The 27,506-nt window shown below is 41.4% G+C and overlaps 4 protein-coding genes and 1 pseudogene across 8 annotated transcripts in view; all 5 read left to right on the forward strand.

Annotated features, from left to right (window-relative positions):
* Positions 1–26,820, forward strand: LOC127583879 (UDP-glucuronosyltransferase 2B4-like; annotated as a pseudogene).
* LOC127583841 (UDP-glucuronosyltransferase 2C1-like) lies at positions 7,384–25,145 on the forward strand. Of its 2 annotated transcripts, none has more exons than XM_052040218.1 (2): positions 7,384–7,524; positions 22,856–25,145. In XM_052040218.1, the coding sequence occupies exon 2, from the start codon at positions 22,882–22,884 to the stop codon at positions 24,496–24,498; it is 1,617 nt and encodes a 538-aa protein (XP_051896178.1). In that variant the 5' UTR covers positions 7,384–7,524; positions 22,856–22,881; the 3' UTR covers positions 24,499–25,145. The 2 variants fall into 2 exon arrangements, with proteins under 2 accessions (XP_051896178.1, XP_051896177.1); XM_052040217.1 differs by lacking the exon at positions 7,384–7,524 and adding an exon at positions 18,266–18,406.
* LOC127583847 (UDP-glucuronosyltransferase 2C1-like) overlaps positions 7,384–27,506 on the forward strand; it is a 48,472-nt gene continuing 28,349 nt past the window's right edge. Inside the window, exons 1-2 of one of the 2 annotated variants that reach the window (XR_007958312.1) lie at positions 7,384–7,524; positions 11,972–14,893. Coding sequence is in view for 1 of the 2 variants with exons in the window: in XM_052040232.1 (XP_051896192.1) it covers positions 11,998–13,614 (1,617 nt within the window). In the remaining variant the exon portion in view is untranslated. Of the gene's footprint in view, positions 7,525–11,971; positions 15,901–27,506 lie in introns of those variants that run through there. The other variant, XM_052040232.1, reaches the window with a different exon arrangement.
* LOC127583843 (UDP-glucuronosyltransferase 2A2-like) overlaps positions 7,387–27,506 on the forward strand; it is a 48,469-nt gene continuing 28,349 nt past the window's right edge. The window contains exon 1 of one of the 2 annotated variants that reach the window (XM_052040223.1): positions 7,387–7,524. The gene's annotated coding sequence lies outside the window, so the exon portion shown is untranslated. Of the gene's footprint in view, positions 7,525–18,268; positions 18,407–27,506 lie in introns of those variants that run through there. The other variant, XM_052040222.1, reaches the window with a different exon arrangement.
* The window catches only part of LOC127583844 (UDP-glucuronosyltransferase 2C1-like), a 29,108-nt gene continuing 8,988 nt past the window's right edge, over positions 7,387–27,506 (forward strand). The window contains exon 1 of one of the 2 annotated variants that reach the window (XM_052040227.1): positions 7,387–7,524. The gene's annotated coding sequence lies outside the window, so the exon portion shown is untranslated. Of the gene's footprint in view, positions 7,525–18,268; positions 18,407–27,506 lie in introns of those variants that run through there. The other variant, XM_052040226.1, reaches the window with a different exon arrangement.

Below are 27,506 nucleotides of genomic sequence, written 5' to 3' on the forward strand. Positions count from 1 at the left end.
ATGGATAGTCCTGGATGGAAAGGCAGATTACAGGTGGCATATGTTCTTAGTATCATCTTGATCATGCTGCCTTGTCCAGTTACACAAGGGGCTAAAATATTGATTGTACCTGTTGATGGTAGTCACTGGATCAATATGGAGATTCTAATAGAAGAACTGAAACTTCACGGACACAACATCACAGTGCTTTATACCTCATCAACTTGGTATATTAAAGAAAGACCAGATCTGTATCAATCCATCTTAATTCAAGTACAACAAAGAACTGGACAAGCTGAAATGAGTAAAGTGATTCAAAGTCTGGTGGAAAAATCATTGGGAATCTCACAGAATGGTTGGACAACATGGGGCAAAATTAAGTTGCAATATGAAATGAATTTGGGTATTTATAATTTCCATAAATTGTCTCTAAAGGGAGCTGGAGAAATTTTTGAAAACAAAACTTTGTTAAAACAACTTGAGAATGAAAATTTTGACCTCATACTTGCAGATCCTGTTTTAGGTACTGGTCCAATGCTTGCTTATTATTTAAAAGTCCCACTGATGTATAATGTTCGATGGCAGATGAGTGGAGAAGCTCATTTCCTCTCTGCCCCATCACCACCTTCCTATGTCCCAATCCCTGGCTCACACTTCACAGATAAAATGAATTTTTTTCAAAGAACAGAAAACCTCATCCAAAATCTTCATCAGCTACTGTTTTCAGAATTTTTTCTATATGCTATTTATAATGAAGTCTGTCATCGATATCTGGGACCAGATATAGACATCCAAACACTCCTCCTGAGGGCTGATGTGTGGCTGATGAGAGTCAATTTTGTACTTGAATTCCCACGACCCACCATGCCAAATATTGTGTACATTGGAGGCTTTCAGTGTAAACCAGCCCGACCACTAGCAGCAGAGTTTGAAGAGTTTGTCCAAAGCTCAGGGAAGCACGGACTGATTGTGATGTCATTGGGGTCCATTGTCAGTTCCTTGCCAATGCAGATCACAATGCAAATAGCAGAGGCTTTTGCTCAAGTACCTCAGAAGGTTATTTAGAGATATGATGGAGAAATCCCTCCCAATATCCTACTGACAAAATGGATCCCTCAGAACGACCTGCTAGGACATCCCAACACACAAGTCTTTATTTCTCATGGTGGCACCAATGGCAGTTACGAAGCCATCTACCACGGGGTGCCAGTGATTGGCATGCCTCTGCTTTTTGACCAGTTTGACAATTTATTTCAACCTGAATCCTGAGGTGCAGCAAAAGTGATGTATGTTGCAACCATGCATTCAACAGGTCTATTGCAGGCACTTAATGAAGTGATAAACAGTACATTTTATCGGGATAACATGAAGAAACTCTCTGTTCTCCACCAGGATCACCGGGACCAACCAGAGTCACCAATGGAGAGAGCCATTTTCTGGATTGAGTATGTTGCCCGACACAAAGGAGCAGGGCATTTGCGCTCAGAATGCTACCGACTCCCCTGGTACGTTTACTATTGTGTAGATGTGATGATCTTTCTATTGTCTGTGTTACTCTTGGTTACAGTGCTGGTGGTTGTAACATTGAAGAAACTTTGTAATATTGTTCGGAAGAAAAATCTAAAGAATGAGTAAGGTTACCCCATTTTTTGCTGGGAGTTAGTGTTTTAATTTCTTTCAAATTAGTTGAGGGATGTTTTTCCTGCACTTAATCCATGGAACATCCTTTTCAGAAATCATGAATTTAGCAAAGTCTATTATGAAAAAAACAGCAGTGATAGGTCAGTTAAATAATAGCCTTTACACATTGATATGCACAGAAAAATTGTAGCTACCTGTACCACATTTTGCAGGAATGTTACTTAAAAATTAAGTAATATTCTTTCACTTGGCCACAAACCTTTGGGATTCACTAGCAGGGGTGACCGTTCCTGTGCTATTTTTCTTTCTTTTTCAAACTTTTTATTAGTTTCCAAATTAATACAGATTAATATATAACATCAATGTTTGTACATGTAATACAAAGAGATCAGGAGAACAATCATGACATAGATAATCATAAAGAACAATAAAATATTTTTTTAAAATCTGTAGATCCCACGATCTCTTAGTAAGTGAATATAATATAAAAGAAAGAAAAAGATTTATTACATATATAAAAGAAAAGAAAGAAAAAAATCCCCAAATCAATAAGAAAATTTACAAACAATATATCAAACCAAACTAAACAGAAAAATTTCAAAAAAAAACAAAAGTAAGAAAAAAAAGACTGGACTGAAATTTCTCAGTAGAAACAGCAATATTATGTTGTCAACTCCGTTCCTCTAAATTGGAAAGTTATTGAAATATTTTCTCACCTACTGAATAATGGCCAAACATCTCACTACACACTCTCAATCTGTCAGCATGTTTGGTTCCTTTCCAGAACTTTCATTATTGTCAGCAACACACACAAAATGCTGGAGTAACTCAGCAGGTCAGGCAGCATATATAGGGAACAATAAATTGTCGACGTTTCGAGTCGAGACCCTTCTTCAGGACTCCCTTTATTGTCAGTCATGGTATGAAAAGCTGAAGAAATGCTTATCTTTTCATTAGATATACAATATGTTCGAGGATCAGAATTGTTCCACTTATTTGTGATGTCTTCCAAGATGTGGGACCTGGGGCAGGGGGGTTTGCAATTTGTTTGCAGTTTGCAGTTTGATTTTAAGATGTTTTGAATTTTGATCATTAAAAGAATATTACTCTGAAATCTGTCAATGATGTGTTTGGTTTCAGGAACATACATTCTTTCACATGTAAATCCTAAAACGGTCTCAGAAGAACAAATTGATCTCAGATACATATGCATTCATATGTATCACCTCCAGACATGTAGCCAGCGCTGTTAGCAATAGGAATGGGCTACTCAGTCTCTCAAGCCTGTTCGTTTTGTATACCTCATTCCACCTTAATCTCAACACAAAAGTGAATATAAGCCTAGATGATGCAAACTGTGCTCATATTTCACTCTTTCAGTCCAGACATTATCCTGCTCAATTTGCCCTGTACATGTTTAGAACATAGAAAACCTACAGCAAAATTTAGGCCCTTTGGCCCACAAAGTTATGCTGAACATGTCCCTACCTTAGAGATTACTAGGCTTACCCATAGCCCTCTATTTTTCTAAGCTCCATGTACCTATCCAAAAGTCTCTGAAAAGACCCTATCGTATCCGCCTCCACCACCCTTGCTGGCAGCCCATTCCATGCACTCACCACTTTCTGAGTAAAAAATGTACCCCTGACATCTCTATACCGTCTCCCCAGCACCTTCAACCTGTGTCCTCTTGTAGCAACCATTTTAGTCCTGGGGAAAAGCCTCTGGCTATCTACCCGATCAATGCCTCTCATCATCTTATAAACCTCTATCAGGTCCCACCTCATCCTCCGTCGCTCCAAGGAGAAAAGGCCGAGTTCACTCAACCTGTTTTCATAAGCCATGATCCCTAATCCAGGCAGTATCCTTGTAAATCTCCTCTGCACCCTTTCTGTGGCTTCCACATCCTTCCTGTAGTGAGGCAACCAGAAATGAGCACAATACTCCAGCAAATTCAATTCTCTCAGAGTCATAGAGTCATAGAAGCCTCAACCACTTCATCTGACCAGTGTTCTATATAGCTGCAACATTACCTCTCGGCTCCTAAATTCAATTCCATGATTGATGAAGGACAATACACCATATGCCTTCTTAAATACAAGAGACATCCTATGCAGCTGTCTTGAGCGTCCTATGGACTCGGACCCCAAGATCCCTCCGATCCTCCACACTGCCAAGAGTCTTATCATTAATACAATGTTCTGCCATCATATTTGACCAACCAAAATGAACCACTTCACACTTATCTGGGTTGAACTCCATCTGCCACTTCTCAGCCTAGTTTTGCATCTTGTGTCCCGCTGTAACCTCTGACAGCCCTCCACACTATCCACAACACCTCCAACCTTTGTGTCATCAGCAAACTTACTAACCCATCCCTCCACTTCCTCATCCAGTTCGTTTATAAAAATCACAAAGAGTAAGGGTCCCAGAACAGATCCCTGAGGTACACTACTGGTTACCGACCTTCATGCAGAATATGACCCATCAACAACCACTCTTTGCCTTCTGTGGGCCAGCCAGTTCTGGATCCACAATGCAATGTCCCCTTGGATCCCACGCCTCCTTACTTTCTCAATAAGCCTTGCATGGGGTACCTTACCAAATGCCTTGCTGAAATCCATATACACTATATCTACTGCTCTTCCTTCATCAATGTGTTTAGTCACTTCCTCAAAAAATTCAATCAGGCTCGTAAGGCGGGACCTGCCCTTGACAAAGCCATGCTGACTATTCCTAATCATATTTTACTTCTCCAAATGTTCATAAATCCTGCCTCTCAGGATCTTCTCCATCAACTTACCAACCACTGAAGTAAGACTCACTGGTCTATAATTTCCTGAGCTATCTCTACTCCCTTTCTTGAATAACCCTCCAATCCTCCAGAACCTCTCCCGTCTCCATTGATGATGAAAAGATCATCGCCAGAGGCTCCGCAATCTCCTCCCTTGCCTCCCACGGTAGCCTCGGGTACATCTCATCCGGTCACGGCAACTTATCCAGCTTGATGTTTGCACAGGTCCAATAAAACAAAACTTACTTGCAGCAGCATCACAGGCACATAGCATCATATAAGCAGCATTCACAAGAAAACATAAATTAAACATAAATTATGCACAACTTTTACAAGAATGAACACAATTAAGACAAAACAAAGTCCATTTTAGTGCAAAGTGGGCGTGGTATTGCTAAACTGCGGTGATTAGGGATTTGCATGTTGGTTCAAGAACCAAATGGTTGAAGTGAGGTAGCTGTTCTTGAACTGGTGGTGTGGGACTTCAGGCTCTTGTACCTCCTGCCCGATGGTAGCTGTGAAAAGATGGCATGGCCCAGACAGTGGGGTTCTTTGATGGTGGATGTTGTCTTCTTGAGGTCTGGCAAAGTGAAATGAACAGGATATCAACCAAATTAGCAAAATTTGCTTCCAGCAAATTCAATTCTCTTGGAATCATAGAGTCATAGAAGCCTAGACAACTTCATCAGGCAGCTCATTCCACAAACTCACCACCTGCTGCATGAGAAAGTTGCCCCTCAGGTCCCTTTCAAATCTTTCCCCTCTCACCCTAAACCTATACTCCCTGGTTTTGGAATCCCCTACCCTGGTGAAAAGACTGTTACCATCCAACTTATCTATGCCTCTCAGAATTTGAAACAGCTTTATGAGGTCACCCCTCATTCTCCTGCATTCCAAGCAATAAAGACCTAGCCTGGCCAACCTCTCTCTATAACTCAGGCCTTCTAGTCCTGGCAACATCTTCATAAATCTTCTTTGTACTCTTTCCAGTTGAGCCATGACTTTTCTATAATAGGGCAACCAAAACTGTACCCAGTACTTCAAGTGCGGCCTCACCAATGACTTATAAGACTGCAACATAATTTCCTATCTCCTATATTCAGTGCCCTGACTGCTGAAGGCCAGCACGCTAAACACCTTCTTCACCACCCTGTCTACCTGTGACACTGTTTTCAACAAACTGTGCACTTGTACTCCTAGATCCCTCTGTTCCACTATACTCCCTAGTGTCCTACCATTCATAGTACAAGTCCCACGCTGGCTTGACTTTCCAAAATGCATCATCTTACACCTACCTGCATTGAAATCCATCTGCAGCTCCTTGGCTCATTTCCCTAACTGAAAAAGATCCCTCTGTAATCCATGATAACCTTCTTCACCATCAACAACACCTCCTATTTTATTGTCATCCACAAACTTACTGATCAAGTCTTGTGCGTTTGTATCTAAATCATTTATATAAATAACGAATAACAAAGGTCCCAACACCGACTCCTGTGGAACACGACTAGTCACTGGTCCCCATTCCAAGAAACAACCTTCAACCACCATCCTCTGCTTCCTACCTCTGACCCAATTTTGAATCCATCTAACTAGCTTTCCCTCATATTCCAAGGGACCCAACCTTCCAGACCAGCCTGCCATGCAGGGCCTTGTTGAAAGCCTTCATGAAGTCCAAATAGACAACACCCACAGCCCTACCCTCATCTACCTTTCTGGTTATGTCTTCAAAAAGTTCTAAAAAATGTGTCAAACATGACTTTCCATGCATAAAGCCATGCTGACTCCTCCTAATCAGACTTTGTCTATCCAAATGCTGCTAGATCCCGTTCCTCAGAATTCCCTCTAGTAACCTCCCCACCACTGATGACAGGCTGACCGGCCGGTAGTTCCCTGGCTTGTCCTTGCCACCCTTCTTAAACAACAGAATGACATTAACCACCCTCCAGTCTTTGGGAACTTCACCAGTGGCTAACGATGAAGCAAAAATCTCCACAAGGGCCTCTGCAATTTCTTCTCTAGCCTCCCACAAAGTCCAGTGGTGCAGCTGGTCAGGGATTTATCCACCTTAATGCGCTGTAAGGCTACAAATACCTCCTCCCTGGTAATATGAATGTTCTCCAAAACATGTCCACTTGTTTACCTTATCTCTTGAGTAACCATGATTTACTCCTCAGGAAACACTGAGGATGAATATTCATTTAAAATCCCATCCACCTCCTGTGGCTCGACACATAGGCAGCCCTGCTGATCTCTAAAGGGACCTATTCTCTCCCCTGCCACCCTTTTACTCTTAATGTAGCTGTAGAACCTCTTGGGATATTCCTTAACTTTATCTGCCAGATCCATCTCATCCCCTCTCTTTGCCCTCCTGATTTTCCTCTTAAGTGTATTCTTAATCTTTTTATAGTCATCAAGGGATTCACTTGTCCCCGACTTCCTAAATCAAATGTATGCTTCCTTCGTTTTTCTGACCAGACCCTCAATATCTCTCGTCAGCCAGGTTTACCTTCACCCTAACAGGAACATACTGCCCCTCGACTCTTGATATTACACTCTTAAAAGCCTCTCAGTTGACATTCGTTCAAATTCTTCTTGAGTATCATGACTCTACCAAACATCTTCTCCACTAGGCACAGAAGAGTACAGTTAATTATAAATGGCTTACCATCAGTATTAAACTATTTTCAATTAGAAAATTCACTACTGTAAGTCTGTTACAAATTTCTGCATTCAAACACATGAGCTCACAAATCACTGGCTTCTTTCCAAAAAACATACAGATATAAACACAGCTATCAGTATTCAAGGTTGGAGTTATTTAGAAAGTTTGTCGATGCATCAATGATATCAATATTTCTCTGAATCTGGAATAATAAAGTAAAAGTGTAACAACTAAATAGGATAGAGACTCAGAGGAAACAAGCCAATTGAACTTGTTGATCGTGGCAACAGAAAGTTAATACAGATGGGAATATAAGAATGGGAAAGGATTAATATTACACAACAAGAAAATCTGCAGACTTTGGAGCTACCAGTTGAAATGTGCCCTACACTTTTCCTTTGCTGAGGTCTCAACAACCTGGAAACCAAAACCTTCTCTCACTTCAGTAAGTAAAAGATTATATTTGCTGACAAAATGTTACATAAACGATCTCCTATTTTTTGATGAAGTTAACAGCCAGTCTGAGTTGTAAAACACGTAGTGCGTTTGTCGATGAATGTATTAAAGTTAGTACTTTGCAGAACTGGGAATTGGATTAGCAGCAGTAGCTGAGAATTTTAGTGTTGTCCAGCAAAAGGATACATTCTGTGACTCCATGTTCTCCTAAATTATCTCTTTTCTGTATTATATCAACACACAACTTGCAGTTTGAATCTCACCCAGCAGTAGCATTTTTCATTTACTTATCTTATGATTAACACTTTTCAAACTTGGTTCCATTCTGATCCATTTATTCTGCACCCACAACATGAACACTTCTCCTCAACAGCTATCGTATAAAGGCGTGCACTGGAAAGAATCAAATATTCCATCTGTGGTCCATTTGGTTGGATTTTTACCTTTCCTTCTTAGTTTAACTTGTTCAAAGGCTTAACATACATACTTGTTTGTTCCCATGTTCTTCACATCGCAGATGAAGTTTGAGACTCCAGTGGCCTATAGTTTTGCAGGCTCAACTTCATCCATTATCCTGGTTTGAAACAAAGGGTTATATCATGCGCAAAAAAAAGGCACGTGAATGACATGCTCCTCCACAACTCTGTACATTGGTCAGCAGTCAATTACAAGACAGAGATATCCCATCTATTTCAAATTACTACAAAGGCATCACATTAATAACATTTTGTATTAAACTTCCCCATAGCTCCCTTGATATTATAGAGAATCATTGAAACTTAGAACACGGAAATGAGTGTAGAAGACCATTGTGGTCACATGGACAAGGAGAGCCAGGTCCTTTCAGCCCATCTCATTCGTGCTGACCGTGATGCCTATCTACACTAGTCCCATTTGCCAACATTAGGCCTTTTCACTTTATCTCGGTACATGTGGCAATAATAAACCAATTGTCAATTACCAATTACCAGGTTCTGATTAAGTAGGACAGTGAAAAATGCCCTTCACTGAGGATCCCCTCCCAAATATTGCGGTACAGACAACCTGGACCCATTGCAATTCACCTACCGCCGAAACAGGTCTACAGCGGATGCCATCTCCTTGGCCCTTCACTCAGCTCTGGAGCATCTGGACAGTAAAGGCACTTACGTCAGACTATTGTTTATTGACTACAGCTCTACCTTCAATACAATAATACCAAGCAAGCTTGTCACCAAACTTCGAGACCTAGGACTCAACATCTCCCTCTGTAACTAGATCCTTGACTTTCTAACAAACAGACCGCAATCAGTGAGGATAGGCAGCAATTCCTCCGGCACCATTATTCTCAACACTGGTGCACCTCAAGGCTGCGTCCTCAGCCCTCTACTCTTCTCCCTATATACTCATGACTGTGTGGCCAGATTCTGCTCTAACTCCATCAGCAAGTTTGCAGATGATACCACCGTTGTAGGCCGTATCTCAAACAGTGATGAGTCGGAGTACAGGAAGGAGATAGAGAGCTTAGTGGAATGGTGCCATGACAACAACCTTTCCCTCAATGTCAACAAAACTAAAGAGCTGGTCATTGACTTCAGGAAAGGGAGAGGTGTACCTGCACCTGTCTACATCAATGGTGCTGAGGTCGAGAGGGTTGACAGCTTCAAGTTCCTGGGAGTGAACATCACCAACAATCTGTCCTGGACAAACCACGTGGATGTCATGGCCAAGAAAACTCACCAATGCCTCTACTTCCTCAGGAGGCTAAGGAAATTTGGTTTGTTCCCTTTGACTCTCACCAACTTTTAGCGATGCACCATAGAAAGCATCCTATCAGGATGTATCACGGCTTGGTATGACAACTGCTCTGCCCAAGACCGCAAGAAGCTGCAGAGAGTTGTGGACACAGCCCAGCACATTACGGACACCAGTCTCCCCTCCTTGGACTCTGTCTTTATCTCTCGTTGTCTTGGTGTAGCAGCCAGCATAATCAAAGACCCCACCCACCCGGGACATTCTCTCTTCTCTCCTCTTCCATCGGGTAGAAGATACAGGAGCCTGAGGGCACGTAGTACCAGACTTAAGGACAGCTTCTACCCCACAGTGATAAGACTATTGAACAGTTTCCTTATACAATGAGATGGACTATGACCTATGACCTCATGACCCCACAATCTACCTTGTTGTGACATTGCACCTTATTGCACTGCACTTTCTCTGTAGCTGTGACACTTTACTCTGTACTGTTATTGTTTTTGTTTTACCTGTACTACATCAATGCACTCTGTACTAACTTAATGTAACTGCACTGTGTAATAAATTGACCTGTAAGATCGGTTTGTAAGACAAGTTTTTCACTGTACCGCAGTACAAATGTCAATAATAAACCAATACCAATACCAATACCTTATCTTTGTACATTTGGTGTCTAAATAATTTTGGAGCTATCAGACATGGCTGTTAGTAGTTAATTTATGGGCAAGGGCCACCAGCTGGATAACTTAGTTTGTCTCAGGTGCACTGGCTGTAACTCATGTTTCATTACAGAGAATGGTCTGGGTCAGAGTCACCACAAGTCTCTCCGTCGCTTTGAGCCATCTACAGGAGGGTTTGAGCCATCTACAGAATGGCTGTAGACACCTTACCCCAGTGGTACCCCATCGTGGTATGGACTTCCACTGGCTGGTGCAACTATTGTAGCGGCCCAGCTCATTTTTTGTTCACTCCCAGTGAACCAGCCTTCATTACAGACTATCAATTACTGTTATATTTTAGCACTTGGTTCATAATTATAAGAACATAAGAAGTAGGAGCAGGAGTCGGCCATCTGGCCCGTTGAGCCTGCTCTGTCATTCAATAAGATCATGGCTGATCTGGTCGTGGACTCAGATCCACCTACCTGCCTTTCCTCATAACCCTTAATTCCCCAACTATGCAAAAATCTATCTAACTGTGTCTTAAATATATTTAATGAGGTAGTCTCTACTACTTCGCTGGGCAGAAAATTCCACAGATTCGCTGGATTCTGGGAAAAGCAGTTTCTCCTCATCTCCGTCCTAAATATACTCCCCCGAATCTTGAGGTCATGTCCCGTAGTTCTGGTCTTACCTACCACTGGAAACAACCTTCCTGTCTCTATCTTATCTATCCCTTTCAGAATTTTATTTGATTCCATAAGATCCCTCTCATTCTTCTGAATTCCAGCTAGCATAGTCCCAGGCGACTCAATCCCTTCTCATAGGCTAAACCTCTCATCTTCGGAATCAACCTGGTGAACCTCCTCTGCACTGCCTCCAAAGCCAGTATATCCTTCCTCAAGTAAGGAGACCAGACTGCATGTATTACTCCATGTGTGGCCTCATCAGTACCCTGTTCTGGTGCAGCATAACTTCCCTGCTCTTAAATTCAATCCCTCCAGCCATGAAGGCCAACATTCCACTTCCTTCTTGATAACCTGTTGCACCTGCAAACCAACCTTTTGTGATTCATGCACAAACACTCCCAAGTGCCTCTGCACAACAGCATGCTGTAATCTTTCACCATTTAAATAATAATCTGACCTTCTATTTTTCCTTCCATAATGGATGACATCGCATTTACCTCGCATTGACCAAGATTGCACTCCATCTGCCAGACCCCTGCCTACTCACTTAACCTATCTATATCTCTCTGCAGACTCTCCACATCTCCTGTATAATTTGCTATTCCACTCAATTTAGTGTCATCAGCAAACTTAGATACGCTACACTCAGTCCCCTCTTCCAAATCGTTAATGTATATTGTGAACAGTTTTGGGCCCAGCACCGACCTCTGCTCACTACTGATTGACAACCAGAGAAACATCCATTTATCTCAACTCTCTGCCTTCTATTGCTTAACCAGTCCTCTATCAGACTATGGCCTGTCCTACTGCAGTCCTGCAGCTACTTACATTTGAATGATACAAGTTGAGTAACCCTGATGTTTCCTATTCCCACCGAGACGATGAATGTACAACCGTATCGCAAACCACAAAATGACGGAATGGCAATCACAGATCTTTGTGGTGGAAGATCTAATTCCCTGATCACTCTGTTAGAATTTGCTTCTGTTGGGTGTGCAAAGTCAGAACTTACCATTCCAACACTCCTTGATACTCTGCTCTGCACACTGCCAAGTCTTGCTCCCTGAACTAGTTTGTAGAACCAGTTGTTCTCCCTCCCTGTTGGAACTTGTCACTCTTGAAACATCAGCTGAAAACATGAACCAGAAACATGATCTACTTGTGCGGCTGGGTTCCTGCTTCCAAATCATGTCTGTGTGTTGCATGTCATGTAAATTCATCTACATCTGAGAATACATTCAGTGCACAGAGTTGTGTTAGTTAAAGTGGTGACAAGAAAACACACAATTGTATCTAAAATTGTTTGTTGCCAATTTATGTTGTTTACCAGTATTTCTAATCAATTCTACAACAGGACCAGGGTGATCATCCTCTCTCAACATGGATAGTCTTGGCTGGAAAGGCAGATTACAGGTGGCATATGTTCTTAGTATCATCTTGATCATGCTGCCTTGTCCAGTTACACAAGGGGCTAAAATATTGGTTGTACCTTTTGATGGAAGTCACTGGATCAATATGAAGATTCTCATAGAAGAACTGAAACTTCACGGACACAACATCACAGTGTTTTATACCTCATCAACTTGGTATATTAAAGAAAGACCTGATCTGTATCAATCCATCTTAATACAAGGACAACAAAGAACTGGACAAGCTGAAATGAGTAAAGTGATTCAAAGTATGGTGCAAAAATCATTGGGAATCTCACAGAATGGTTGGACAACATGGGGCAAAGTTAACTTGCAATATGAAATGAATTTGGGTATTTATAATTTCCATAAATTGTCTCTAAAGGGAGCTGGAGAAATTTTTGAAAACAAAACTTTGTTAAAACAACTTGAGAATGAAAATTTTGACCTCATACTTGCAGATCCTGTTTTAGGTACTGGTCCAATGCTTGCTTATTATTTAAAAGTCCCGCTGGTGTATAATGTCCGATGGCAGGTGAGTGGAGAAGCTCATTTCCTCTCTGCCCCATCACCATCTTCCTATGTCCCATTCCCTGGCTCACACTTCACAGATAAAATGAATTTTTTTCAAAGAACAGAAAACCTCATCCAAAATCTTCATCAGCTAGTGTTTTCAGAATTTTTTCTGTACCCTATTTATAATGGAGTCTGTCATCGATATCTGGGTGCAGATATAGACATCAAAACACTCCTCCAAAGGGCTGATGTGTGGCTGATGAGAGTCGATTTTGTATTTGAATTCCCACGACCCACCATGCCAAATATTGTGTACATTGGAGGCTTCCAGTGTAAACCAGCCCGACCACTAGCAGCAGAGTTTGAAGAGTTTGTCCAAAGCTCAGGGAAGCACGGACTTATTGTGATGTCATTGGGATCCTTTGTCAGTTCCTTGCCAATGCAGATCACAATGCAAATAGCAGAGGCTTTTGCTCAAGTACCTCAGAAGGTTATTTGGAGATATGATGGAGAAATCCCTCCCAATATAGGAAGTAACACCCTACTAACAAAATGGATCCCTCAGAATGACCTGCTAGGACATCCCAACACACGAATCTTTATTTCTCATGGTGGCACCAATGGCATTTATGAAGCCATCTACCACGGGGTGCCAGTGATTGGCATGCCTCTGTTTTTTGACCAGTTTGACAACTTATTTCGACTTGAATCCCGAGGTGCAGCAAAAGTGATGAATGTTGCGACCATGCATTCAACAGATCTATTGCAGGCACTTAACGAGCTGATAAACAGTACATTTTATCGGGATAACATGAAGAAGCTCTCTGCTCTCCACTGGGACCAACCAGAGTCTCCAATGGAGAGAGCTGTTTTCTGGATTGAGTATGTTGCCCGACACAAAGGAGCAGGGCATTTACGCTCAGAATGCTACCGACTCCCCTGGTACGTTTACTATTGCGTAGATGTGATGATCTTTCTATTGTCTGTGTTCCTCTTGGTTACAGTGCTGGTGGTTGTAACATTGAAGAAACTTTGTAATATTGTTCGGAAGACAAAGCAAAAGAATGAGTAAGGTTACCCCATTTTGTTCTGGGAGTTAGTGTTTTAATTTCTTTCAAGTTAGTTGAGGGATGTTTTTCCCGCACTTAATCAATGGAACATCCTTTTCAGAAATCATGAATATGGCAAAGTCTATTATGAAAAAAAACAGCAGTGATAGGTTAGTTAAATAATAGCCTTTACACACTGATATGCACAGAAAAATTGTAACTACCTGTACCACATTTTGCAGGAATGTTACTTAAAGTTAAGTAACATTCTTTCACTTGGCCACAAACCTTTGGGATTCACTAGCAGGGTGACCTTTTCTGTGCTATTTGCTGATCTACTGAATAATGGCCAAACATCTCACCACACACTCTCAATCTGTCAGCATGTTTGGTTCCTTTCCAGAACCCTCATTATTGTCAGCAACACACACGAAATGCTGGAGTAACTCTGCAGGTCAGGCAGCATCTACAGAGAACAGTAAACTGTCAATGTTTCGGGTTGAGACCCTTCTTCAGGACTCCCATTATTGTCAGTGATGGTATGAAAAGCAGGACCTTTTGCTCAAGTACCTCAGAAGTTATTTGGAAATATGATGGAGAAATCCCTGAAAATATACGAAATAATGCTGATCATTTCATTAGATATGCAATATGTTTGAGGATCAGAAGTGTTCCACTTGTTTGTGATGTCTTCCAAGATGTGGGACCTGGGGCAGGGTTGTGTGTGTTGTTGGCAGAGTCGGTGTTGTGGGCTCCGTGCTGCCATCTTTTCCTATCCCCACCCTCCTTTAGATGCTGACTCTGAATAATGTGTTTAAGTTACATTAAATGAACTTGCTTCTCATTCTCCCAGCTACACTTTCTCATCAGGAAAGTTGGTCAATATTGCACATATATCAGATTACAGCTTAGATAGAAAGGTCTCATTTATAGAAGGGCAGATGTTGGTGCTGCACTTTGTTGGTGCTAACTTTGCAGCAATCCCACAAATTAGTAAATCACATTCTTTTTCTCAGTATGTTTGCATGTTCCACAGGAGCAAAAGCAACATGCTCTCTTATACTGTTGTGCGTGCCATGTAATACTGCATCATGATGACTATTTTTTTTATTGCAACAGTTACTAGCAGTTCTCTAAAGTTTGGCGAAAGAGGTAGTTATACAAACTTAGTATTAGTGGTTACAGTTTTCCTGTAATCACCAATAGTAAGAATCTGATTCTGATTCTGATTTCCCAGCAATGGTCAGAGTAGGTAAGAAATTTTAAATGTGGAGTTACTTTTGTTGTGGAAGATTAAAAAAAGTGTTTGCAGTTTGATTTTAAAATGTTTTGAATTTTGATCATTAAAAGACTATTACTCTGCAATCTGTCAATGATGTGTATGGTTTCAGGAACATTCATTCTTTCACACGTAAATCCTAAAATGGTCTCAGAAGAATAAACTGATCTCAGATACATATGCATTCATATATATCACCTCCAGACATGTAGCCAGCACTGTTAGCAATAGGAATGGGTTCAATCATTTAGTTATATTATGGACGATTTGAATCATAAACCCATGTTACCAATTCAGGACGGGGAAGTGGGGCGAACAGGTGCCAGTCTACATCAGGGGATCGGCAGTGCAGAGGGTCAGCAGCTTTAAATTTCTGGATGTTAACATAATTGGAAGACCTGTCTTCAGCCCAGCACACAGATGCAATCACAAGGAAGGCAGCAGCATCTTTGACTTCTTGGAAGGTTTGGCATGTCACCAAATGTTCTAACAAACTTCTACAGATGTACTGTTGACAGTGTCTTGACTGGTTACATCATGGTCTGGTACAGCAATTCAAATGTGCAGGAGCACAAGAAGCTGCAAAGAGTAGTGGACTTAGGCCAATAGATCATGGGCACATCCCTCCCACCATTGGTAGTATCTACAAGAGGTGCTGCTTCAAGAAGGCAACGTCTATCATCTCAGCTCCCCACCATCTGGGCCATCTTCTCACAGCTACTGTCAGGCAGTGGGTACAGAAGCCTGAAGTCCCACACCAACAAATTCCCTTCAACCATTCGGTTCTTAAATCAACCTGCACAACCCTAATCACTATGTCAGAAAAGCATCACAATGACAACTTTGACCACTTTGCTCTACGATGGACTTTGTTTTCTTTTGTTCTAATTGTGCTCTTTCTTGTATAATTCTGTATAATCAATGTTGTTAATGTATGATTTTCTTATGACTGTTGCATATCTGATGCTTTGTGCCTGTGATGCTGTTGCAAATAAGTTTATCATTGCACTTGTGTAAACATGTACATATGACAATAAAGTGGACTTTAACTTTGACAATATTGCAATATTCTCAGTTAACCCCTGGACTAAGCAATATTTTTGTGGAGAGTGTTGCAAATATCCTCTATCCAATCAATGCCCTATGGTTACTGACATCATCCCTGAAAAGCTTAGCTGTAATTATTTTAGATTTCTCCCTATTGTTTAATCATTTTGTACACCTCATTCCACCTTAATCTCAATACAAAAGTAAATATAATCCTAGGTGATGCAGACTGTGCTCATATTTCAGGCTTTCAGCCCAGACGTTATCCTGCTCAAAGTGCCCTGGATATGTTTGCACATGTCCAATGAAAAAAACTTACTTGCAGCAGCATTCCAGGCACATAGTATCATATAAGCAGCATTCACAAGAAAACATAAATTAAACATAAATTATGCACAATTTTTACAAGAATGAACACAATTAAGACAAAACAAAGTCCATTTTAGTGCAAAGTGGACGTAGTGTTGCTAAACTGCAGTGATTAGGGATTTGCATGTTGGTTCAGGAACCAAATAGTTGAAGTGAGGTAGCTGTTCTTGAACCTGGTGGTGTGGGACTTCAGGCTTTCGTACCTCCTGCCCGATGATAGCTGAGAAAAGATGGCATGGCCCACATGGTGGGGTTCTTTGATGGTGGATGTTGTCTTCTTGAGGTCTGGCAAAGTAAAATGAACAGGATATCGACCAAATTAGCAAAATTTGCTTCCAGCAAATTCAATTCACAGAAGCCTCAACAACTTCATCTGGCAGCTCATTCCACAAACTCACCACCTGCTGCATGAGAAAGTTGCCCCTCAGGTCCCTTTCAAATCTTTCCCCTCTCACCCTAAACCTATACCCCCTGGTTTTGGAATCTCCTACCCTGGCGAAAAGACTGTTACCATCCACCTAATCTATGCCTCTCAGAATTTGAAACAAACTTCAACCACCATCCTCTGCTTCCTACCTCTGACCCAATTTTGAATCCATCTAACTAGCTTTCCATAGCATTCCAAGGGACCTAACCTTCCAGACCAGCCTCCCATGCAGGACCTTGTCAAAAGCCTTGTTGAAGTCCAAATAGACAACACCCACTGCCCTACCCTCATCTACCTTTTGGTTACCTCTTCAAAAAGCTCTAAAAAATGTGTCAAACATGACTTTCCATGCATAAAGCCATGCTGACTCCCCCTAATCAGACTTTGTGTATCCAAATGCTGCTAGATCCTGTCCCTCAGAATTCCCTCTAGTAACCTCCCCACCACTGATGTCAGGCTGACCGGCCGGTAGTTCCCTGGCTTGTCCTTACCACCCTTCTTAAACAACAGAATGACATTAACCACCCTCCAGTCTTTGGGAACTTCACCAGTGGCTAACGAAGAAGCAAAAATCTCCGCAAGGGCCTCTGCAATTTCTTCTCTAGCCTCCCACAAAGTCCAGGGGTGCACTTGGTCAGGGATTTACCCACCTTAATGCGCTGTAAGACTACAAATACCTCCTCCCTAGTGATATGAATGTTTTCCAAAACATCTCCACTTGTTTCTCTTATCTCTTGAGTAACCATGATTTTCTCCTCAGGAAACACTGAGGATGAATATTCATTTAAAATCCCATCCACCTCCTGTGGCTCGACACATAGGCAGCCCTGCTGATCTCTAAAGGGACCTATTCTCTCCCCTGCCACCCTTTTACTCTTAATGTAGCTGTAGAACCTCTTGGGATATTCCTTAACTTTATCTGCCAGATCCATCTCATCCCCTCTCTTTGCCCTCCTGATTTTCCTCTTAAGTGTATTCTTAATCTTTTTATAGTCATCAAGGGATTCAATTGTCCCCGACTTCCTAAATCAAATGTATGCTTCCTTCGTTTTTCTGACCAGACCCTCAATATCTCTCGACAGCCAGGTTTACCTTCACCCTAACAGGAACATACTGCCCCTGGATTCTTGATATTACACTCTTAAAAGCCTCTCAGTTGACATTCGTTCAAATTCTTCTTGAGTATCATGACTCTACCAAACATCTTCTCCACTAGGCACAGAAGAGTACAGTTAATTATAAATGGCTTACCATCAATATTAAACTATTTTCAATTAGAAAATTCACTACTGTAAGTCTGTTACAAATTTCTGCAATCAAACACATGAGCTCACAAATCACTGGCTTCTTTCCAAAAAACATACAGATATAAACACAGCTATCAGTATTCAAGGTTGGAGTTATTTAGAAAGTTTGTCGATGCATCAATGTTACCAATATTTCTCAGAATCTGGAATAATAAATTAAAAGTGTAATAACTAAATAGGATAGAGACTCAGAGGAAACAAGCCAATTGAACTTGTTGATCGTGGCAACAGAAAGTTAATACAGATGGGAATATAAGAATGGGAAAGGATTAATATTACACAACAAGAAAATCTGCAGACTTTGGAGCTACCAGTTGAAATGTGCCCTACACTTTTCCTTTGCTGAGGTCTCAACAACCTGGAAACCAAAACCTTCTCTCACTTCAGTAAGTAAAAGATTATATTTGCTGACAAAATGTTACATAAACGATCTCCTATTTTTTGATGAAGTTAACAGCCAGTCTGAGTTGTAAAACACGTAGTGCGTTTGTCGATGAATGTATTAAAGTTAGTACTTTGCAGAACTGGGAATTGGATTAGCAGCAGTAGCTGAGAATTTTAGTGTTGTCCAGCAAAAGGATACATTCTGTGACTCCATGTTCTCCTAAATTATCTCTTTTCTGTATTATATCAACACACAACTTGCAGTTTGAATCTCACCCAGCAGTAGCATTTTTCATTTACTTATCTTATGATTAACACTTTTCAAACTTGGTTCCATTCTGATCCATTTATTCTGCACCCACAACATGAACACTTCTGCTCAACAGCTATCGTATAAAGGCGTGCACTGGAAAGAATCAAATATTCCATCTGTGGTCCATTTGGTTGGATTTTTACCTTTCCTTCTTAGTTTAACTTGTTCAAAGGCTTAACATACATACTTGTTTGTTCCCATGTTCTTCACATCGCAGATGAAGTTTGAGACTCCAGTGGCCTATAGTTTTGCAGGCTCAACTTCATCCATTATCCTGGTTTGAAACAAAGGGTTATATCATGCGCAAAAAAAAGGCACGTGAATGACATGCTCCTCCACAACTCTGTACATTGGTCAGCAGTCAATTACAAGACAGAGATATCCCATCTATTTCAAGTGACTACAAATGCATCACATTAATAACATTTTGTATTAAACTTCCCCATAGTTCCCTTGATATTATGGAGAATCATTGAAACTTAGAACACGGAAATGAGTGTAGAAGACCATTGTGGTCACATGGACAAGGAGAGCCAGGTCCTTTCAGCCCATCTCATTCGTGCTGACCGTGATGCCTATCTACACTAGTCCCATTTGCCAACATTAGGCCTTTTCACTTTATCTCGGTACATGTGGCAATAATAAACCAATTGTCAATTACCAATTACCAGGTTCTGATTAAGTAGGACAGTGAAAAATGCCCTTCACTGAGGATCCCCTCCCAAATATTGCGGTACAGACAACCTTGACCCATTGCAATTCGCCTATCGCCGAAACAGGTCTACAGCGGATGCCATCTCCTTGGCCCTTCACTCAGCTCTGGAGCATCTGGACAGTAAAGGCACTTACGTCAGACTATTGTTTATTGACTACAGCTCTGCCTTCAATACAATAATACCAAGCAAGCCTGTCACCAAACTCCGAGACCTAGGATTCAACATCTCCCTCTATAACTGGATCCTTGACTTTCTAACAAACAGACCGCAATCAGTGAGGATAGGCAGCAATACCTCCGGCACCATTATTCTCAACACTGGTGCACCTCAAGGCTGCGTCCTCAGCCCTCTACTCTTCTCCCTATACACTCATGACTGTGTGGCCAGATTCTGCTCTAACTCCATCAGCAAGTTTGCAGATGATACCACCGTTGTAGGCCGTATCTCAAACAGTGATGAGTCGGAGTACAGGAAGGAGATAGTGAGCTTAGTGGAATGGTGTCATGACAACAACCTTTCCCTCAATATCAACAAAACTAAAGAGCTGGTCATTGACTTCAGGAAAGGGGGAGGTGTACATGCACCTGTCTACATCAATGGTGCTGAGGTCGAGAGGGTTGACAGCTTCAAGTTCCTGGGAGTGAACATCACCAACAATCTGTCCTGGACAAACCACGTGGATGCCATGGCCAAGAAAACTCACCAGCACCTCTACTTCCTCAGGAGGCTAAAGAAATTTGGTTTGTCCCCTTTGACTCTCACCAACATTTAGTGATGCACCATAGAAAGCATCCTATCAGGATGTATCATGGCATGGTATGGCAACTGCTCTTCTCAAGACTGCAAGAAGCTGCAGAGAGTTGTGGACACAGCCCAGCACATTACGGACACCAGTCTCCCCTCCTTGGACTCTGTCTTTATCTCTCGTTGTCTTGGTGTAGCAGCGAGCATAATCAAAGACCCCACCCACCCGGGACATTCTCTCTTCTCTCCTCTTCCATCGGGTAGAAGATACAGGAGCCAGAGGGCACGTAGTACCAGACTTAAGGACAGCTTCTACCCCACAGTGATAAGACTATTGAACAGTTTCCTTATACAATGAGATGGACTATGACCTATGACCTCATGACCCCACAATCTACCTTATTGTTACCTTGCACCTTATTGCACTGCACTTTCTCTGTAGCTGTGACACTTTACTCTGTACTGTTATTGTTTTTGTTTTACCTGTACTACGTCAATGCACTCTGTACTAACTTAATGTAACTGCACTGTGTAATAAATTGACCTGTAAGATCGGTTTGTAAGACAAGTTTTTCACTGTACCGCAGTACAAATGACAATAATAAACCAATACCAATACCAATACCTTATCTTTGTACATTTGGTGTCTAAATAATTTTGGAGCTATCAGACATGGCTGTCAGTAGTTAATTTATGGGCAAGGGCCACCAGCTGGATAACTTAGTTTGTCTCAGGTGCACTGGCTGTAACTCATGTTTCATTACAGAGAATGGTCTGGGTCAGAGTCACCACAAGTCTCTCCGTCGCTTTGAGCCATCTACAGGAGGGTTTGAGCCATCTACAGAATGGCTGTAGACACCTTACCCCAGTGGTACCCCATCGTGGTATGGACTTCCACTGGCTGGTGCAACTATTGTAGCGGCCCAGCTCATTTTTTGTTCACTCCCAGTGAACCAGCCTTCATTACAGACTATCAATTACTGTTATATTTTAGCACTTGGTTCATAATTATACGAACATAAGAAGTAGGAGCAGGAGTCGGCCATCTGGCCCGTTGAGCCTGCTCTGTCATTCAATAAGATCATGGCTGATCTGGTCGTGGACTCAGATCCACCTACCTGCCTTTCCTCATAACCCTTAATTCCCCTACTATGCAAAAATCTATCTAACTGTGTCTTAAATATATTTAATGAGGTAGTCTCTACTACTTCGCTGGGCAGAAAATTCCACAGATTCGCTGGATTCTGGGAAAAGCAGTTTCTCCTCATCTCCGTCCTAAATATACTCCCCCGAATCTTGAGGTCATGTCCTGTAGTTCTGGTCTTACCTACCACTGGAAACAACCTTCCTGTCTCTATCTTATCTATCCCTTTCAGAATTTTATTTGATTCCATAAGATCCCTCTCATTCTTCTGAATTCCAGCTAGCATAGTCCCAGGCGACTCAATCCCTTCTCATAGGCTAAACCTCTCATCTTCGGAATCAACCTGGTGAACCTCCTCTGCACTGCCTCCAAAGCCAGTATATCCTTCCTCAAGTAAGGAGACCAGACTGCATGTATTACTCCATGTGTGGCCTCATCAGTACCCTGTTCTGGTGCAGCATAACTTCCCTGCTCTTAAATTCAATCCCTCCAGCCATGAAGGCCAACATTCCACTTCCTTCTTGATAACCTTTTGCACCTGCAAACCAACCTTTTGCGATTCATGCACAAACACTCCCAAGTCCCTCTGCACAACAGCATGCTGCAATCTTTCACCATTTAAATAATAATCTGACCTTCTATTTTTCTTTCCATAATGGATGACATCGCATTTACCTCGCATTGACCAAGATTGCACTCCATCTGCCAGACCCCTCCCTACTCACTTAACCTATCTATATCTCTCTGCAGACTTTCCGCATCCCCTGTACTATTTGCTATTCCACTCAATTTAGTGTCATCAGCAAACTTAGATACGCTACACTCAGTCCCCTCTTCCAAATCGTTAATGTATATTGTGAACAGTTTTGGGCCCAGCACCGACCTCTGCTCACTACTGATTGACAACCAGAGAAACATCCATTTATCCCAACTCTCTGCCTTCTATTGGTTAACCAGTCCTCTATCAGACTATGGCCTGTCCTACAGCAGTCCTGCAGCTACATACATTTGAATGATACAAGTTGAGTAACCCTGATGTTTCCTATTCTCACCCTGAGAGGATGAAATACAAGCGTATCGCAAACCAGAAAATGACGGAGTGGCGATCATAAGTCTTTGTGGTGGGAGATATAGTTCCCTGATCACTCTGTTAGAATTTGCTTCTGTTGGGTGTGCAAAGTCAGAACTTACCATTCCAACACTCCTTGATACTCTGCCCTGCGCACTGCCAAGTCTTGCTCCCTGAACTAGTTTGTAGAACCAGTTGTTCTCGCTCCCTGTTGGAACTTGTCACTCTTGAAACATCAGCTGAAAACATGAACCAGAAACATGATCTACTTGTGCGGCTGGGTTCCTGCTTCCAAATCATGTCTGTGTGTTGCATGTCATCCAAATTCATCCACATCTGAGAATACATTCAGTGCACAGAGTTGTGTTAGTTAAAGTGGTGACAAGAAAGCAAACAATTGTATCTAAAATGTTTTTGTTGCAAATTTATGTTGCTTACCAATATTTCTAATCAATTTTACAACAGGACCGGTGTGATCATCCTCTCTCAACATGGATAGTCTTGGATGGAAAGGCAGATTACAGGTGGCATATGTTCTTAGTATCATCTTGATCATGCTGCCTTGTCCAGTTACACAAGGGGCTAAAATATTGGTTGTACCTGTTGATGGTAGTCACTGGATCAATATGGAGATTCTAATAGAAGAATTGAAACTTCACGGACACGACATCACAGTGCTTTATACCTCATCAACTTGGTATATTAAAGAAAGACCAGATCTGTATCAATCCATCTTAATTCAAGTACAACAAAGAACTGGACAAGCTGAAATGAGTAAAGTGATTCAAAGTCTGGTGGAAAAATCATTGGGAATCTCACAAAATGGTTGGACAACATGGGGCAAAATTAAGTTGCAATATGAAATGAATTTGGGTATTTATAATTTCCATAAATTGTCTCTAAAGGGAGCTGGAGAATTTTTTGAAAACAAAACTTTGTTAAAACAACTTGAGAATGAAAATTTTGACCTCATACTTGCAGATCCTGTTTTTGGTACTGGTCCAATGCTTGCTTATTATTTAAAAGTCCCGCTGGTGTATAATGTCCGATGGCAGATGAGTGAAGAAGCTCATTTCCTCTTTGCCGCATCACCACCTTCCTATGTCCCAATCCCTGGCTCACACTTCACAGATAAAATGAATTTTTTCCAAAGAACAGAAAACCTCATCCAAAATCTTCATCAGCTGGTATTTTCAGAGTTTTTTCTATACCCTATTTATAATGAAGTCTGTCATCGATATCTGGGACCAGATATAGACATCCAAACACTCCTCCTGAGGGCTGATGTGTGGCTGATGAGAGTCGATTTTGTATTTGAATTCCCACGACCCACCATGCCAAATATTGTGTACATTGGAGGCTTCCAGTGTAAACCAGCCCAACCACTAGCAGCAGAGTTTGAAGAGTTTGTCCAAAGCTCAGGGAAGCACGGACTGATTGTGATGTCATTGGGGTCCATTGTCAGTTCCTTGCCGATGCAGATCACAATGCAGGTAGCAGAGGCTTTTGCTCAAGTGCCTCAGAAGGTTATTTGGAGATATGATGGAGAAATCCCTCCCAATGTAGGAAGTAACACACTACTCGTAAAATGGATCCCTCAGAACGACCTGCTAGGCCACCCCAACACACGAGTCTTTGTTTCTCATGGTGGCACCAATGGCATTTACGAAGCCATCTACCACGGGGTGCCAGTGATTGGCATGCCTCTAATTTTTGACCAGTTTGACAATTTATTTCGACTTGAATCCCGAGGTGCAGCCAAAGTGATGAATGTTGCGACCATGCATTCAACAGATCTATTGCAGGCACTGAATGAGCTGATAAACAGTACATTTTATCGGGATAACATGAAGAAACTCTCTGCTCTCCACCGGGACCAACCAGAGTCTCCAATGGAGAGAGCCGTTTTCTGGATTGAGTATGTTGCCCGACACAAAGGAGCAGGGCATTTGCGCTCAGAATGCTACCGACTCCCCTGGTACGTTTACTATTGTGTAGATGTGATGATCTTCCTAATGTCTGTGTTACTCTTGCTTACAGTGCTGGTGGTTGTAACATTGAAGAAACTTTGTAATATTGTTCGGAAGAAAAAGCAAAAGAATGATTAAGGTTACGCCATTTTGTGCTGGGAGTTAGTGTTTTAATTTCTTTTAAATTAGTTGAGGGATGTTTTTACTGTGCTTAATCAATGGAACATTCTTTTCAGAAATCACGAATTTAGCAAAGTCTATTATGAAAACAAAACAGCAGTGATAGGTCAGTGAAATAATTGGCTTTACAGATTAACATGCACAGAAAAAATGTAACTACCTGTACCACAATTTGTAGGAATGTTACTTAAAAATTAAGTAACATTCTTTCACTTGGCCACAAACTTTGGGATTCATTAGCAGGGTGACCTTTTCTGTGCTATTTTCTCATCTACTGAATAATAGCCAAACATCTCACCACACACTCTCAATCTGTCAGCATGCTTGGTTCCTTTCCAGAACCCTCATTATTGTAAGCAACACACACAAAATACTGGAGTAACTCAGCAGGTCAGGCAACATCTATAGAGAACAGTAAACTGTCAACGTTTTGTGTTGAGACGCTTCTTCAGGACTCCCATTATTGTCAGTGATGGTATGAAAAGCAGAAGCTTTTGCTCAAGTACCTCACAAGGTTATTTGGATATATGATGGAGAAATCCCTGCCAACATGGGAAATAATGCTTATCTTTTCATTAAATATGCAATATGTTTGAGGATCAGAAGTGTTCCACTTGTTTGTGATGTCTTTCAAGATGTGGGACCTGGGGCAGGGGTGTGTGTGTTGTTGGTGGAGTCGGTGTTGTGGGCTCCGTGCTGCCACCTTTTCCTATCCCCACCCTCCTTTAGATGCTGACTCTGAATAATGTGTTTCAGTTACATTAAATGAACTTGCTGCTCATGCTCCCAGCTACACTTTCTCATCAGGAAAGTTGGTCAATATTGCACGTATATCAGATTATAGCTTGGATAGAAAGGTCTCATTTATAGAAGGGCAGATGTTGGTGCTGCACTTTGTTGGTGCTAACTTTGCAGCAATCCCACAAATTAGTAAATCACATTCTTTTTCTCATTATGTTTGAATGTTCCACAGGAGCATAAGCTACATGCTCTCTGATACTGTTGTGCGTGCCATTTAATACCGCATCATGATGAGCATTTTTTTTATTGCAACAATTATTAGCAGTTCTCTAAAGTTTGGCGAACGAGGTAGTTATACAAACTTAGTATTAGTAGTTACAGTTTTCCTGTAATCACCAATACTATGAATCTGATTCTGATTCTGATTTCCCAGCAATGGTCAGAGTAGGTAAGAAATTTTAAATGTGGAGTTACTTTTGTTGTGGAAGATTAAAAAAAGTGTTTGCAGTTTGATTTTAAAATGTTTTGAATTTTGATCATTTAAAGACTATTACTCTGCAATCTGTCAATGATGTGTATGGTTTCAGGTACATTCATTCTTTCACACATAAATCCTAAAATGGTCTCAGAGGAATAAACTGATCTCAGGTACATATGCATTCATATATATCACCACGAGACATGTAGCCAGCACTGCTAGCAATAGGAATGGCTTCAATCATTCAGTTATATTATGGACGATTTGAATCATAAACCCATGTTACCACTTCAGGAAAGGAAAGTGGGGCTAACATGCGCCAGTCTACCTTAGGGGATCGGCAGTGCAGGGGGTCAGCAGCTTTAAATTCCTGGTCGTTAACATAATTTTAAGACCTGTCTTAGGCCCAGCACACAGATGCAATCACAAGGAAGGCAGCAGCATCTTTGACTTCTTGGAAGGTTTGGCATGTCACCAAATGTTCTAACAAACTTCTACAGATGTACTGTTGACAGTGTCTTGACTGGTTACATCATGGTCTGGTACAGCAATTCGAATGTGTAGGAGCACAAGAAGCTGCAAAGTGAAGTGGACTCAGGCCAATACATCATGGGCACATCCCTCCCACCATTGTTACTATCTACAGGAGGTGCCGCTTCAAGAAGGCAACATCTATCATCTAAGCTCCCCACCATCTGGGCCATCTTCTCACAGCTACCGTCAGGCAGGAGGTACAGAAGCCTGAAGTCCCACACCAACAAAATTCCCTTCAACCATTTGGTTCTTAAATCAACCTGCACAACCCTAATCACTATGTCAGAAAAGCAACACAATGACAACTTTGACCACTTTGCTCTACAATGGACTTTGTTTTCTTTTGTTCTAATTGTGCTCTTTCTTGTATAATTCTGTATAATCAATGTTGTTAATGTATGATTTTCTTATGACTGTTGCATATCTGATGCTTTGTGCCTGTGATGCTGTTGCAAATAAGTTTATCATTGCACTTGTGTAAACATGTACATGTTCATATCAATAAAACTGGACTTTACCTTTGACAATATTGCAATATTCTCAATTAACCCCTGGACTAAGCAATATTTTGGTGGAGAGTGTTGCAAGTATCCTCTATCCAATCATTGACCTATGGTTCCTGACATCATCCCTGAGAAGCTCAGCTGTAATTATTTTAGATTTCTCCCTATTATTTACTCATTTTGTACACCTCATTCCACCTTAATCTCAATACAGAAGTGAATATAAGCCTAGATGATGCAGACTGTGCTCATATTTCAGGCTTTCAGCCCAGACGTTATCCTGCTCAATTTGCCCTGGATATGTTTGCACTGTCCAATGAAAAAAACTTCCTTGCAGCAGCATCACAGGCACATAGCATCATATAAGCAGCATTCACAAGAAAACTTAAATTAAACATAAATTATGCACAATTTTTACAAGAAAGAACACAATTAGAACAAAACAACAAAGTCCAATTCAGTGCAAAGTTGGCATAGTGTTACTAAATTGCAGTGATTAGGGATTTGCATGTTGGTTCAAGAACCAAATCGTTGAAGTGAGGTAGCTGTTCTTGAACCTGGTGGTGTGGGACTTCAGGCTTTTGTACCTGCTGCCCGATGGTAGCTTTGAAAAGAAGGCATGGCCCAGACAGTGGGGTTCTTTGATGGTAGATTCTTGAGATCTGCCAAAGTAAAATACGACAGGATATCAACCAAATTAGCAAAATTTG

This window comes from Pristis pectinata, chromosome 28 (genome assembly GCF_009764475.1).
Source record: "Pristis pectinata isolate sPriPec2 chromosome 28, sPriPec2.1.pri, whole genome shotgun sequence".
In the NCBI taxonomy this organism is placed as follows: Eukaryota; Metazoa; Chordata; class Chondrichthyes; order Rhinopristiformes; family Pristidae; genus Pristis; species Pristis pectinata.